Here is a 13,201-nt window from a genome sequence, read left to right on the forward strand (position 1 = left end):
AATAGAATGACGATGACGGATCAGAATTGATGGCTTGGGCAGGGAACCATGACACCAAATTGATGAAGTCCAGGTATTACAAGCTGAGTAAAATATCACATTTTGTTGCTGATATTTTGTCAGCTGTATACACGGTAATGCACACTTGGAGTAATGGTTTGGTACGTTCAATGTTTTTGTTGTTTCAATGCCGGGGTGACTTCGTTTGCAATGGGGAGTTTTATTTTGCACACTTCCTGTGATAGCTGTCTCTGTGAGTGAATCCCATTCAGCCAAAGGCTGCATCCTCTGCTCAGCTGGTACAAGAAATTATGGATACTGAACAATATCATTCTCCTTCCTTTTCCTTCAGTTCTTCCTCCTGTTGCTCAGATCCTCAGATAGTGAGTCTTAAATCTCCCCTGGCACCCAGCTGCAAACTGTGATTTGACAGGAATTGCAGACCTCAGCACATGGTAATAAAGGCTCCACCCCAGTAGCATGTACTTTGGGGTACCCACACTGATGAAGGTAACATGATCTCATCTTATGGAAATCTATGGTGTCTTCTCCTACTATTCTGGTACCTGTGTAGTCTTCAAGACCAACGAATCCCTCATGTGTTATTCAATTGCAAAAATACTGACTATTATTGGAATATATAAATGTGCAGTATATTTTTGAAACTGGCCGACATTTGGTGGGATTAAATAGATACAGGGTAAAGTCTTTTACATATCAACTAATGATGCAGCTTCCTTGTTTCTACTTAAATATCTTTATCATACAAATATTATAAATTATCTGCCTTCCAACCAAACCTATCCAACTGACCATTGTAAGAAAACAACCAAAACCCAATTTTTACCTGCATTTTCACTGCAGATTTAAGTAAAAACCAGAACCATACAGAAACATTTTCTTCACTTGCTGGTAGATAATTACAATTAAATACAATAACTCATCTTTCGTTAATGATTAAGAACATCCTCTGAGGCTTAGAGAGTTTTCCGTTATAATAGTAAAGTAACTAGAATTGGTAAAGATCCTTGTTTGTACCACGTTATGTCCAGTTTGACTCCTGTACTGTTCTGTGTCTGTTAGCCACATTTGGTCAAGAACCCATTGTAAATTCAGCTTGAGCTTAACTGGTTTATCCTGTATCAATGCATTCAATTAATCAATTAATTATAAATGTACAATTGATTTGCTAAATAGTGGCACTAGTTTCTAACAAGATAATTAGTTTTTGTATTTCAGACTTTATTTGCAAATTTCTACTTTCTGAGAGGATTCCTTTTGTAGAAGGATAATGTGAAGCTCTCAGTATTTATCCTTTATACATCAAATGCTATTTGGGATGCCTAAAATTATACATCCAGTTTACAAAAACAAAATCCTTTTTGGATTTGAAGCAGATAATCATAGAACAATTCCAATATTTCTCCTCTCGCTCCTCTAACAGGGCAAGCAGCTAGAATTTACAGAAGCATTGCTGTTGCTTCACTTTAAAAATTGTAATCTCTGAGGAGATAGGTGCATAAAATACCTAAAATTTCCTAAAGCTACTAAATAAATCTGAAGCACAAGGGTGAGTATATAAAATGTGAATATGTATGTTAAGATAGGCTTCATTGAAAATTCCTTTAGGTTAAAACTCTCAATTCTCTAAATCTCTGTTTTAAGCCACTTATGCAAATAACTGACTATTTTTCAACAATATCACATTTTGAGGAAAATCTAGATAAATGTACTGTAGTATTTGAAATCAACCAACTTTTGGTCACCTTGTGATGGCAATAAATGGAAACAGAGAACAGTGTACTATCTCAAATGGAAGTTTTAAAGAATTATTTACCAGAGGGGTACTACCAGTTCAATGAACACAGCCAATGATGAATGTTTTCATAAAAACCTGAGGGTCCAAAAGTCCCAGAGCAGTCAGCTGTCTTGTCTTCTGTTGCCTGGAGAATGAGCAAGCAGTTGGAAATAATTCAGCCTGAACATTTATATTTAATAACAATTTAAACTTGAAGCTCAGGATAATGTAGTCACTATTTATAACCCACATCTCTCCAAAATAATTCATGGTATACTTCACTATCATTCCAAAATAAGGCAGATTTAATCTGGAACATTTTCATTGTTGTGTAACTCACTAACAATTTTCCATTTTTCTGTCAAATGCAGGATCAGCTGGCAGCGGACATGTACAGTTTTGTGGCCAAAGAAATAGACTATGCAAATTATTTTCAGACAGTGAGTACAATAGAAATATAAGGATTATTGCAATAAAAATCAAAATAGTATATGTTAAAGCTTAAAACAGATCGGAATCAGTTTCCAAAATGAATTACAAGGCTGGAAATGTCCATTTGATTTTAAATTCCTCTCATCAATTTAATAATTAACCTGACAGCAGAACATTGGGTACTTGAGAAAAGCATGTTTCAAATTTATGCATTTTATTTCTGTTCATTTTTATGTGAAGAGTATCAGTTTCTTGTGATGTTCTTTGGTTCAGTGGTTCATATGGTGGTGATAGCACAGGACAGTTAACATCTTAGTCCACGTGTATTTTGTAACTCTTTTGGTCAAGTGCGTTATTATCTCTAAGTCAGCAAGTGAACGGGATTATGTTCAAGTCTTTCTCAGAGGGTCAGATCCCTGTTAGATCAACATAACTTTCTCACCTTGTCTCTGTGTTACAGATAGCCTTTTGTGTGTGATAAAGCCCTATGTGTGTCTTTAATATTATATAGAAATATATCAGTTTATTGTTCAAGATCAGATAACTTCTGAACGTTAGACACGTTTATATGTTTTATCGCAAAACAAGATCTCAAGTTCAATCCATATAGCAAAGGCTACTGAGATCACCTTTACCCAACCACCTAGGAAAAATCTACAATAATAACATTCATTTCCCAACAAGCTTCAAGGATTTTGCCTATTTGAATAAGGACTTCTACACAATAATAGATTATTTAAGGCATTTTTGCTACACCACGTACTCTGAATTGACCACAGTTATTAATCATAGAGCTTAACCCTTGCATATCAGGAAAGCAGAGGACGTTTTCCAACCTTTTACCAACCAAAAAGACAGAACGTATCTAAAAGCACGAGGTAAACTTAGAAGGATATGCATTTATGATCTTAAGAAGTCTGACCTGAATTTATGCTGCGCCTTTAAAATCAATGTCTCAGAAAGGGAGGGAGCCAGGAACAATAAAACTTGACAAATAATAATACATCTGTGATTATTCAGTCTTGTTTTCTACCTAATATTTACTTACCTTCTTCAGGAATAGGCAGCAGAGAGATCTAGATTTCGAAGTTCAAACTTTGAAGGAAATTTATTATCGAAGTACATATATGTCACTATATACTACCCTGAGATTCATTGTCTTCTGGGCATTCATAGTAAGACCAGAAGACATAGGAGCAGAATTACATGACTCACCCCTTTGAGTCTTCCCCACCATTTTATCATGGCTGATTTATTCTCCCTTTCAACTCCATTCTCCTGCCTTCTCCCTGTGACCATTGGCACCGTGACTAATCAAGAACTTATCAGCCTCCACTTAAATATACTGAATGACATGACATCCACAGCCATCTGTGGCAATGAATTCCACAGATTCACCACCCTCCAGCTAATGAAATTCCTCCTTATCTCTGTTCTAAGTAGACGTCCTGCTATTCTGAGGCTGTCTTTTCATCCTAGACTTATCCACAAAAGGAAACATCCTCTTCACGTCCACTCTATCTAGACCTTTCAGTATTCGATAGGTTTCAATGAGATCACCCCTTATTCTTCTAAACTCCAGCGAGTACAGGCCCAGAGCCATCAAATGCTCCTCGTGCATTAACCTTTTCATGAACTTCCTCTGGAACGTCTCCAATGCCAGCACATAGTTTTTGAGATAAGGGACCCAAAATTGCTCACAATATTCCGTGTTGTCTGATTAATGCCTTATAAAGCCTCAGCATCACTTTCTTGCTCTTATATTCCAGCCCTCCCGAAATGAATGTTAACATTGCATTTGCCTTCCTCACAACCAACTCGACCTGTAAGTTAAGCTTTAGAGAATCCCACACAAGGACTCACAAATCCATTTGCACCTCTGATTTTTGAATGTTATCCCCGTTTAGAAAATAGTCTATACCTTTATTCTTCCTACCAAAGTGCATGACTGTACACTTCCCTACACTATATTCCATCTGCCACTTCTTTGCCCATTCTCCTAATCTTTCTAAATCTTTCTGCAGCCTCCCTGCATCCTCAACGCTACCTGCTCCTTCACCTAGTTTTATATCATCAATTCTGTCATGCAATGACTTTTAACATGAAAAGAAGCAGACCCAATACTGACCCCTCTGGAACACATCGAGTCACCAACACCCAATAGGCCCCTTTTATTTCCACTCTTTGCCTGTTGACAGTCTAGCCAATCTTCTGTGCATGCTAGTATCTTTCCTGTAATACCATGGAGTCTTATCTTGTTAAGCAGCCTCATGTGCGGCACCTTCTCAAAGGCTTTCTGAAAATCCAAGTAAACAACTTCCATTGATTCCCTTTCATCTATCTTGATTGTTATTTCCTCAAATTATTCCAAGAGTTTTCAAGCAAGAGTTTCCCTTAAGGAACCCATGCTGACTTTGACTTACTTTATCATGCACTTGCAAGTACCCCAAAACCTCATCCTTAATAATGGACTCTAATATCTTCCCAACCACTGAAGTCAGGCTAACTGGCCTATAGTTTTCTTTTTGCAGACTCACTCCCTTTTAAAATGTGGAATGACATTTGTAATTTTCTAGTCCTCCGGAAACCATTCCAGAATCAAGTGATTTTTGAAAGATCATTAATAATGCCTCCGCATTCTCTTCAGCTAACTCTTTCTGAACCCTGGGGTGTAATCTATCTGGTCCAGGTGACTTATTTACCTTCAGACCTTTCAATTCCCAAACAGCTTCTCCTAAGTAATAACTAATAGCTACACTCACTTCTGTCCCCTGACACTCTTGAATTTCTGGCATACTGCTAGTGTCTTCCATTGTTAGTGAAGCAAGACACAAAATATTTATTAAGTTCATCTGCCATTTCTTTGTCCCCCATTGCTACCTCTCCAGCATCATTTTCCAGGAGTCCAATATCTACTCTTCCCTCTCTTTTACTCTTTATATACCTGAAAAAACTTTTGGTATCCTCACTTATGTTATTGGCTATCTTACCTTCATATTTCATCTTTTCTCTCCTTATAGCTTCATGATCCTCTAACTTCCATTAATTCTTACTATATTATATGCCCTCTGTTTCGCTGTCTTTGACTTTCCTTGTCAGCCATGGTTGCATCAACCCTTCTTTAGAATACTTACTCATCATTGCGATGTACCTATCCAATGACTTCTGAATTGCTCCGAGAAACTCCAGCCGTGGCTGTTCTGCCATTGTCCCTGATAGTGTCCCCTCCTAGTCAACTTTGGCCAGTTTTTCTCTCCTATCTCTATAATTCCCTTTACTGTACTGCAATACCGATACATCTGATTTTATCTTCTCACTCCCAAACTGCAGGGTGAATTATATCATATTATGATCACTGACTCCTAATGGTTCTTCTACCTTAAGCTCCCTAATAAAATCTGGTTCATTACACAACAGTCGATCCAGAATTCCCTTTCCCTTAGCGGGCTTAATCACAATCTGCTCTAAAAAGCCTTCTCAGAACAAAAGAATACAATAAAATTATTGAAAAACTATACACAAAGATTGGCATTCAGTTAATGTGCAAGTGAAGACAATCTGTGCAAATACAAAAGAAAATAATAAGTAAATATATAATATTGAGAACTTGAGTTGTGGAGTCTTTGGAACTGAGTCCATAGGTTGTGGAATAAGCTCAGTGTTGAGATAAAGTGAGTTATACACACTGGTTCAAGATCCAAATGGTTGAAGGGTAATAACTGTTCCTTTATCTGATAGCTTGGGACCTAAGGCTCCTATACCTCCTACCCAATACAGCAGCAAGAAGAGAGCATGGCCTGAATGGTGGGGGTCCTTGATGATGTATCCCACTTTCAGGTTTCAGTTTTGGATTAATAACTATCAAAGCTCTTGTCACCTGTTCCTTCTCCCCTAAAGCCTTTGTGCAGATATATGTATAGGTGTAAAAACTAATATTAGTGAATCACTTCTGTCCCTATAATTTGCATGATGTTATGGTCATTCCAAGTAAGAAGGTAGCCCAGTTTCCCTTTGGCCATTTTTCATCGTTCCTTTGAGTTGACCAAAATATTGATCTTAACGCCAAACCCCTTTCTGAATACCATGGGGTGCCACGGTATATTGCGTTTGTGCAACACTGTTATAGCTTGGGGTGTTGATGTTCAGAGTTCATTTCCAGCATCCTTTGTAAGGAGTTTGCACGTTCGCCCTGTGAGCACGCGGGTTTGCTCGGAGTGCTTCAGTCTCCTCCCACATTCCAAAATGTACCGGCTAGGAAGTTAATTGGTCATCGTAAATTGTCCTGTGAGTAGACTAGGGTTAAATAGGTGGCTTGCTGAGCAGTGAGCCTCATTGGGCTGTTCCACATGGTATCTCTAAATAAAGTAAATAAAAATTAAAGCGCATGGAAGCGATACACAATATATTTAAATAATTCACTGAGCTTTTGGAACATCAAGCCTTTCATTCTTACGTAATTATTTTTACAGTGTATTTTACATTTACATTCATTATATGAATTTGATATTAATTCAGCAAATCCACAAATGTACAACCCACTATGACAATGAAATCTCAATATACCGAATCTGCCCCATTCACCTTCTGATATGTGAAAACATTGCATTCCTGTTACTTCCCAGTATTTCAACTGCGTTGTATATTATAGTTATTCCAAGTTAGCGGGATTCCTGCATGCGAAATCACTTTCAGTTTTATTCCAAATCAAGTTAGCCCAAATTAATTTAATCAAAATTATTCAACTAAATTCCTGATTCAGGCCTAAAATGCCAGCCTACAGTTCTACTTTTGTATAAATGTACAGTTCAAGTTTCACATGATGTTACAATTACATTTTGGGATCTCTGTGTATTTGACCTAGGTATGGTTTTGAATAGGATGGTGCTGTGAATTTAAAATAAATAGTTAAATAGTGTATGGAAATATATGTCCAAAATGGTGCTTTCCGCATACCTTTTTAGATTGAGGTATTGGAGGTTGTTGATGGTATTCCAGTACTGACTGTGCATGTCATTTATTTCATGAAGACTCAATAGGGAGATGTCTAATCTTCATTTCTATGGGATGTAATAGCAAGTTTAACTGAAGTGTGATGGTAAATTCTCAGATAGGAAGTTTACTGGCTAGTCCATTCAGGGATGGACATGTTGGTCTGCAGAAGAATGGCAAAAAAGTCATCCAGAAAGCGAGAGTTCCACATTTTAGGTAATTTCCCAACACTTACAATGGAACTGCTGATCAGAAAAGTGCATTTAGCCTGTTCAAGGTATAACATGTTCTGTTTTATTATTTATGTTACAAGAGAATATAATTTTGAAATATTTCTATTTACTTTGTTCATTAACTAACACATGGCAACGTGGTTTATAATTGTCTTTGTTTAAGACAATAACCAACAGGTTTCCTGCAAAAATATAGTGAATTGCATATTGACACACCTATAAGCATACCATACAATGTTCACACAATACACAGTTTCATCACTCAAGTACCAGAAGACATTTTATGTTAACAGACATGAGGTAACATTTGGTGGTTAAGGTGTGCAATCCATTTGCAGGAACATTGATGATGCCAAGCCATGAAAACAAATTGTAATGCTAGAACATGGGGACTAAAATCAGCTATTTTGGATTTTTAATATTTTGAATTTAACTTATTGTTCAGTGAACTGCAATCATGACTCAGTTACAGCTCTCTTAAGCATCCTAATTAAATGTTTAAACATCTTTCATTTACAGCTGTAGCAGCTACTATTCAAAAGTATTTAATAATATTACTATCTTTAACTTCGGAGTAAAATTACAGAACACATGATATTTTGCATTCTCCATAACTCATTGTCTTAAAAATTGGAATGCCAAATCAATGTTACATTATGACACTTTCTTCAGACGAAACATAGTCTTCAGAAGGCATTTCAGTAAGGCCATTAATTAATACTTCCCAATTTATTATCTTATTGAGATGTTTGATTATTTTTAATAACAACTTCTTTCTTGCATTTCAAAGAAAAGTTGGAACAAGATCCCTGTTCCAAAATTTAGATCATTGTCCTGGAGCCTGTTCTGCTATCCTGTTAGTTCAAGGCTGACTTTCATCTTAACTCTCTTTTCTCAAATTATGTCTTGAAAATCTGAACTTAAAAGCATCTTGCAGTTGTTTATTGACACAGTAATGACAGCAGTTTGGATGAAAGACTTCTAATACCCTTGCATGAGTAAGTACTTCCTGATTCCAAACCTAATTAGCTCAGTTGTAATCTTACGATTATGCTCTTATCCTGATTGCCCCACTAGAGAAACTCACTTCCGTAACTTTTCCTGCATTATGAAGTCCCTTGTTTATTTTAAACATTTTAACTAAATCAGGCTTTAATTTTGTCATCTTTTAAGACACAAAACCAAAATATATATTCTGTTCACTTAACACTAAACATTATCATTTTGGTAGGGTTTTGAAGGCCAATATACCTTTCTTATTCCTTTTTATTTTGAGCCGTTTCTTCTCTACTTGACATTTTGCTTAATGAAACGGTATGAAATTGGATGAACTCAGTCTGTATTTCAATTTATTGTGAATTCTGTGTTCCCCAGCTAATAGAAGTGCAAGCAGAGTATCACAGGAAGTCATTAGTACTTTTACAGAGCGTACTGCCTCAGATTAAAGCTCAACAAGGTAAGCAAATTTTAATGTGCTTCTGCCTTTCTGTATAAAGGCAATATTGGAGGCAGCATTTTGCCTGTATCCTACTCTAATCACATTGGAAGCATTTCTAATCACTTTGTATTAAGCAATTATAGTAGTTGTAATGAAATAATGAATTTTATAATACTCAATAAAAAATGCATACATTAATACAATCTCTACTAGGCATAATAGAACTTCTGGAAGATCATAATAATGGGTTACGTAAGCACGTAAGCAAGGCTCTGTAAAATATGCTCACATTTAAACTGAGGTTAAGGAAATTAATTTGTAGTCCTGCTTTATAGTGATGACGCAAAAGCCCAAGAGAGATATATTGAGCTTCCCTAGGCTTAATTGCCTGACTTAATTAACATGTCGGTCCTTCCTAGAGCTTGTGAACATGAACATTGGCTCAGCACCAAATCATAATGCCACTTAGTACTTTCTTTGGGAATCACGATCTTTTAAACCCAAGAATGAGGAAACTATTTTTTTCCAATCATGGTCACAGCTTTTGTCTCACTTATTCTCTCAATATTCAGCATTTGTATTGGTCATGTAACAATAGAGATACTTTGCTATCATTTTTAAGGGCTGTTTTTTTTTTCACAAGCAAAGACACTAGCTGAGGCTGAATACACCATAGACATGTTTACCTTACTGTATATTACAAAGAAACTATTGTTTATAAGCTCAGGTGTTGGGCTTTACAACGTAATAATGTGAAACAGAACCAAGAATAATCCATACACCTCCTCAAATCAGCTGCAGCATTGAATTGGATCCCATCTAAATGCAGGAAGGTGTTTAGCATGGTTGCCTTTTTTCAGGGCATTGAGTACTGGATATAGGAAGTTTTGTTGCAACAATGCAAGTCATTGGTGACACCGCACTTGGAGTATTGTACAGTTCTGGTCACTCCACTGTAGGAAGAATGCCAATAATCTGAAAAGTCCAGAAATGGTTCACAAGGTTGTTGTCTGGACTGGAGGGAGGGCCTCAGTAACAAGGGAGGGTTGAATAGACTGGGACTTATTTTTCACTGGAGAGTAGGAGGCTGAAGATTGACAATAAAGAGATACATAAAGCCATGAGCGACTTAACTAAGATGGATGATCACAGTCTTTATTCCAGGATAGGGGAGTCCGTAAAAAGAGGACTTGGATTTAAGGTCCAAGGGGAAAGATATAAAAAGGACCTGCAGGGAATGCTTTCCCCACAGGTGGTGGTGGGTATATGGAACGAGGTGCCATAGAATTTTAAGGTGGGTACAATTACAATGTTTAAATATTTTAGACAGGTACAAGAATGGTAAGATTCAGAGCTATGTGACCAAAACACAGACAAATGTGACAGCTTGGTCACCATGGATGAGTTGGGCTGACTGACTTGTTGGCACACTGTATAACACTGTGATTTTATGAATAAAAATGCGAAAGCTCAAAGCAGAATCAATATTAATTTCAAAGCACCAGTAGCAGATGCTAACTAAAGAGCACTGTTAATCTATTAACAGTTATTCATTAAGGAATATTATGAAAATCTTCTGCTAATGTCTGGAAATATTCATTTTTTTATTTCCTACTAAAGAGGCTTGGATAGAAAAGCCTTCCTTTGGCAAGCCGCTAGAAGAACATCTTGCAATAAGTGGACGAGAAATAGCATTTCCTGTTGAGGCCTGTGTGACAATGTTACTGGAGTGTGGCATGCAGGAAGAGGTATCTGTCTGCTCTCTTTAGTTCTTGTTTTATCTGCCACCATTGATGTTGTGTTCTAGATCTTTAGGAATGCATTTGTTGACCTGTTACTGCCCTGGTAAACCAAATAACTGCAAGTGTTGAAAATCCAAAATAAAAGTCAAAGTTCAAAGCCAAAGTAAAATATGTTGTCAGAGTACATACATGTCACCACATACAACCCTGAGATTCTTTTTCCTGCGGGCAGACTTAGCAAATCTATAGAATAGTAACTGTAAACAGGATCAATGAACAACTAAGTATGCAAATACAAATATAAATAAATAGCAAAAAGTAACGAGTATGAAATAACAAGAGTCCTTAAAGTGAAACATCAGCTGAGGGAACACCAGAGTTAGAATGAGTGTAGTTATCTCTTTCGTTCAAGAGCCTGATGGTTGAGGGGTGGTAACTGTTCTTGAACCTGCTGGTGCAAGTCCTGAGGCTCCGCTATGTTCCACCTGATGGTAGCAGTGAGAAAAGAGCATGGCCTGGGTGGTGAGGATCTTTGATGATAGATGCTGATTTTCTACAGCAACATTTCTTGTAGACATGCTCAGTGGTTGGGAGGACTTTGCCCGTGATGTACTGGGACGAATCCACTACCTTTTGTAGGATTTTCCACTCAAGGGAAATGCTGGATATATACTACAACTGTAGAGGAAGAAATACAGTTAACATTTCAGGCTAAAACACCGTTTCAATCATCTTGGGTAACTGCATTGTGCCAATCCTACTCTGCAGAATTATCTACAGATAAAGAACAAACAATTCTGTCAATATCTGAGGTGTGTTGCACATTGTGATATTAATTGATAATTAATTACGTTACCACATTTTTGAATGATCAAACCAATCTCTTCATGTATGGCAAATAACATCTTTAAGTTGTCCCCTTAAAATAAACAACTGAAGACCTACCTACCTATGTATATTTAATGCATGGCTGATCACTCAGCTCCCAGAAGTTATTCTCCAGATGTGCTTCTGCTGTGAGGTTTAGGCACATCCAAGTGCTGCTCATTTAATCTAAAAGGACTGACAAATTATTGCCAGAAGTAGCATTTTTTAAAGTATTGATAATGGAATTGTCCCTCTGTGGTTCTGTGTAAACCTAATGAGTTGCCAGTGATTTTGGTAAGAGCTTTTTCTCCCCAGGGCCTTTTCAGGGTAGCTGCTTCAGCCTCCAAACTGAAGAAGCTAAAGGCTTCACTTGACTGTGGTGTGTTGGATGTGCAAGAATATTCTGTGGATCCTCATGCTGTAGCAGGTATGTCACTCAGTGGTAATTGGTGTGGTGCAATTAATTATTGGGTCTTTTAAGTGAAAATCACCATCATTTGTATCAGCATAATCTTGATTATGTAGTTAATCTGACCACTTAATGTATTAAGAGAAAATTTTCTAATTTGAATGAGATTATTGTCAGGCCAGTGCTGTAGCAGGTTATAAAACAAGGAGCGAATCAAAGCTCTATGATCTGAAGATTGTAGGTGTCAACCCTATAATTCAGTTGTTTTATCATATTCAATTTACAGATAAAATACCAGTTGCTTTACATCTTTTAGTTTGTCAATATAATAGAGTATATAAAACACTGCAGTGATACCTGATACACAATATACACCAGATTTTAATGTACAGTTTTCTCTTTGTAAAATGATGTTTTATTTTGTTATGTTGTTTCAATCCTTTATTGTATGTTGCAAATTAATCCATGATATATTTCCTTTCTAATGGGGATCTTTCTGAAAATTATTTAGCTCTCAATAAGCTTTATATAGTAATAACCTACTTTATTACATTAACTATCTAGAGCATAGTTATAATTTTTGCCCCTCTTGTCGGACATGAGTTCATGGCCTTAATAATACAGTCAACAGCTGTTAATGAAACTGACTGCAGTTCAGGGATTTGTACCCTACCTAGTGTAATGTGGAAATCCTAAGTCAAATATCCTTCAAAGACCCTGCTGTTTGTAGCCTACACCAATAAAATTAAGGGGAATAACTTGAATTAACATGAAATTAAGAGACAGAAGTATAAATACCTTAAAATAAAAGTGTGCATATTCCAAATTCTGCTTTTTTAAATTTGGTACATTGAAGTCACAATATTTTCATCTTAAAGTATTTACACAAAAGTATTTCTGTAAAATGCACTGAATACGTTTCCTTCAAAACTAGATTGTGCCCCCTTTTGGTAAATAATCACAGCTCAAAAGTCTATCTGACTCAAAAATCTGACTTTATGTATATAAATTGTGTTTTCCTGAAATGAATATCTCCAAATACATCAAAGTTGCTTTAGAAAAATATTTAGGATATTTCTACTTCAGTTTTAATTACATGTTTAAGTCCCAGTTTATATACAGCTTGTTAAGAATGTGAATTAAAATATCTTCTTGGTTTGCTGTGTTACATACCCCGTAACTGGGTTGCCAAACCAGCAGAAATGGATCAGTCAGTTGGAGTCTGGATTACTAGAACTAAGAAAGTTTTATTAAAGAAACAAGCAACACAGTACTCAAACACAACACAAAAGG

At 36.5% G+C, this 13,201-nt stretch overlaps 2 protein-coding genes across 16 annotated transcripts in view; one reads left to right on the forward strand and one right to left on the reverse strand.

The window, feature by feature from the left end:
- fbxw10 (F-box and WD repeat domain containing 10) overlaps positions 1-3,534 on the reverse strand; it is a 377,757-nt gene extending 374,223 nt beyond the window's left edge. For 9 of the 10 annotated variants that reach the window (XR_011883020.1, XR_011883021.1, XR_011883022.1 and 6 more), the window contains exons 1-2: positions 3,279-3,527; positions 1,838-1,943 (exon numbers count right to left, since the gene is read on the reverse strand). The gene's annotated coding sequence lies outside the window, so the exon portion shown is untranslated. Of the gene's footprint in view, positions 1-1,837; positions 1,944-3,278 lie in introns of all 10 variants that reach the window. The other variant, XM_072242164.1, reaches the window with a different exon arrangement.
- arhgap44a (Rho GTPase activating protein 44a) overlaps positions 1-13,201 on the forward strand; it is a 310,890-nt gene that overhangs the window by 252,180 nt on the left and 45,509 nt on the right. For 5 of the 6 annotated variants that reach the window (XM_072242166.1, XM_072242168.1, XM_072242169.1 and 2 more), the window contains exons 8-11: positions 2,170-2,238; positions 8,827-8,908; positions 10,511-10,638; positions 11,815-11,926. In XM_072242166.1, the coding sequence (XP_072098267.1) occupies positions 2,170-2,238; positions 8,827-8,908; positions 10,511-10,638; positions 11,815-11,926 (391 nt within the window). Of the gene's footprint in view, positions 1-1,937; positions 2,070-2,169; positions 2,239-8,826; positions 8,909-10,510; positions 10,639-11,814; positions 11,927-13,201 lie in introns of those variants that run through there. The other variant, XM_072242171.1, reaches the window with a different exon arrangement.

This window comes from Mobula birostris, chromosome 24 (assembly GCF_030028105.1).
Source record: "Mobula birostris isolate sMobBir1 chromosome 24, sMobBir1.hap1, whole genome shotgun sequence".
Classification (NCBI taxonomy): Eukaryota; Metazoa; Chordata; class Chondrichthyes; order Myliobatiformes; family Myliobatidae; genus Mobula; species Mobula birostris.